The sequence below is a fragment of the Rutidosis leptorrhynchoides genome, chromosome 7 (assembly GCF_046630445.1).
Source record: "Rutidosis leptorrhynchoides isolate AG116_Rl617_1_P2 chromosome 7, CSIRO_AGI_Rlap_v1, whole genome shotgun sequence".
Lineage (NCBI taxonomy): Eukaryota > Viridiplantae > Streptophyta > Magnoliopsida > Asterales > Asteraceae > Rutidosis > Rutidosis leptorrhynchoides.
Window position 1 is genome coordinate 326,636,517 of NC_092339.1, and position 1,538 is coordinate 326,638,054.

Here is a 1,538-nt window from a genome sequence, read left to right on the forward strand (position 1 = left end):
AAATGGTGATTTGGATGAAGAAGTGTATATGAGATAACATGAAGGATTTGTTAACAATCGCTGATTAGTATAACAATAGCTGGCTACTAATCAATAACACTGTATTCGATATAATTCGTTAGTTTTTCCTTTTGTTGTTTGATCAAGGCATTATTAACTCATATGCCTATGTACTGAATATTTTATATTAATGCAATTTTGGTCTTTAAAAAAAATTTAAAAAATTAAACTTAAAATAATACAGTACGTACATAAACAAATGATATATGACATATGACACTGAAGTAAACGAGAGAACCAAATGAATAACATGCAAAATCAAGGGTCCTAATTTCACCGCTGACTTCCACATAAAAACAAACAAACGGTTCACAATAATATCCCATTTCATTACTTGTACTTTTTGCATACATACTTGTACTTTTTGCATACATAATTGAACTACATCATGTAGTAATATACGGAGTACTAAATTACTAATACTCCAACTTAAATTATGCATTTTATACAATTACAAATTGAAATTGCTACATTTAATTTCCATTTCCATACACTAGAAAAAAAAAAAAAAATACAAATATAAGATTATATGAAAATTACCAAATTATCCTTACCGCTACAACACCAAAACACCAACATCAACAAGTTTGGGAACAAGTTGACCACTCAAATGAAGTCCAACCAAACTCTCCAACCCACCAACACGTTCACCGCCGATAAACACCGCCGGCGCCACCGTCTCACCACCACCTCCGTCCTGCAACGCCGATAACCCGCCGATCTCATCCTCTTCCAATTCAATAACAGTAGGATGAACACTAAGTGACGCAAACAACCGTTTCATGACGTGGCACATACAACAAGCTGACCTACTAAATATAATAACCGGATTTTCAGTTATTAATCGTTGAATCCTCATTTCAGTTGATTCAGATACATCGATCGCGAGTGGCGAGTTAGTTGTCGGACTTAGTTCGAGACGAACACCGCCATCGGATCGGAGGTTACGGTAGCCGTGAACGCCTTGCATAACGTTATACGACGGCGTTGTGTGAATAGATACAGATGAGTGTATGTATATATTAGTGGGGTGTGTGTGTGTGTGTGTGGGGGGGTTTTTGTGAAGAAGGAAGAGAGAGTTATAAATGGGAGATTTTGGGGGTGGTGATTCATTACGTCATAAAGTAAACGTATTACGTAGACTCTACGCTTTATGTGAGGCGTGTGGGTGACACGCGCTTGTCTTATACGTATGATTAGTATTTTTATACTCGTGATTACTTAAAGTAAAAATTTGGTTCAATTATTTTACTAGAACGGTCGATATTTCGACACATTGTCACCTACGATTATAGTGGTTGGTTAAAAGCGAAATACGTTCATTGATGTTGAACGAGGGTAGAAATGGTTCCCGCATTGCTATGGAAAATTAATTTCGTTCTGTACCTTATATATTGTTTTGATAGTAAAGATGACTCGTGCATTACGGATTTATTGTAAAAGAAATAGTTAGAGCAATACATAGTTTTGTTATATAT

General features: G+C 35.6%; 1 protein-coding gene across 1 annotated transcript; it reads right to left on the minus strand.

Annotated features, from left to right (window-relative positions):
• Positions 1-385: 385 nt before the first annotated feature.
• LOC139858473 (glutaredoxin-C6-like) lies at positions 386-1,103 on the minus strand. Its single transcript, XM_071847323.1, has one exon. It carries the CDS (start codon positions 1,028-1,030, stop codon positions 617-619), a length of 414 nt encoding a protein of 137 aa, XP_071703424.1. The 5' UTR covers positions 1,031-1,103; the 3' UTR covers positions 386-616.
• Between the last annotated feature and the right edge of the window lie 435 nt (positions 1,104-1,538).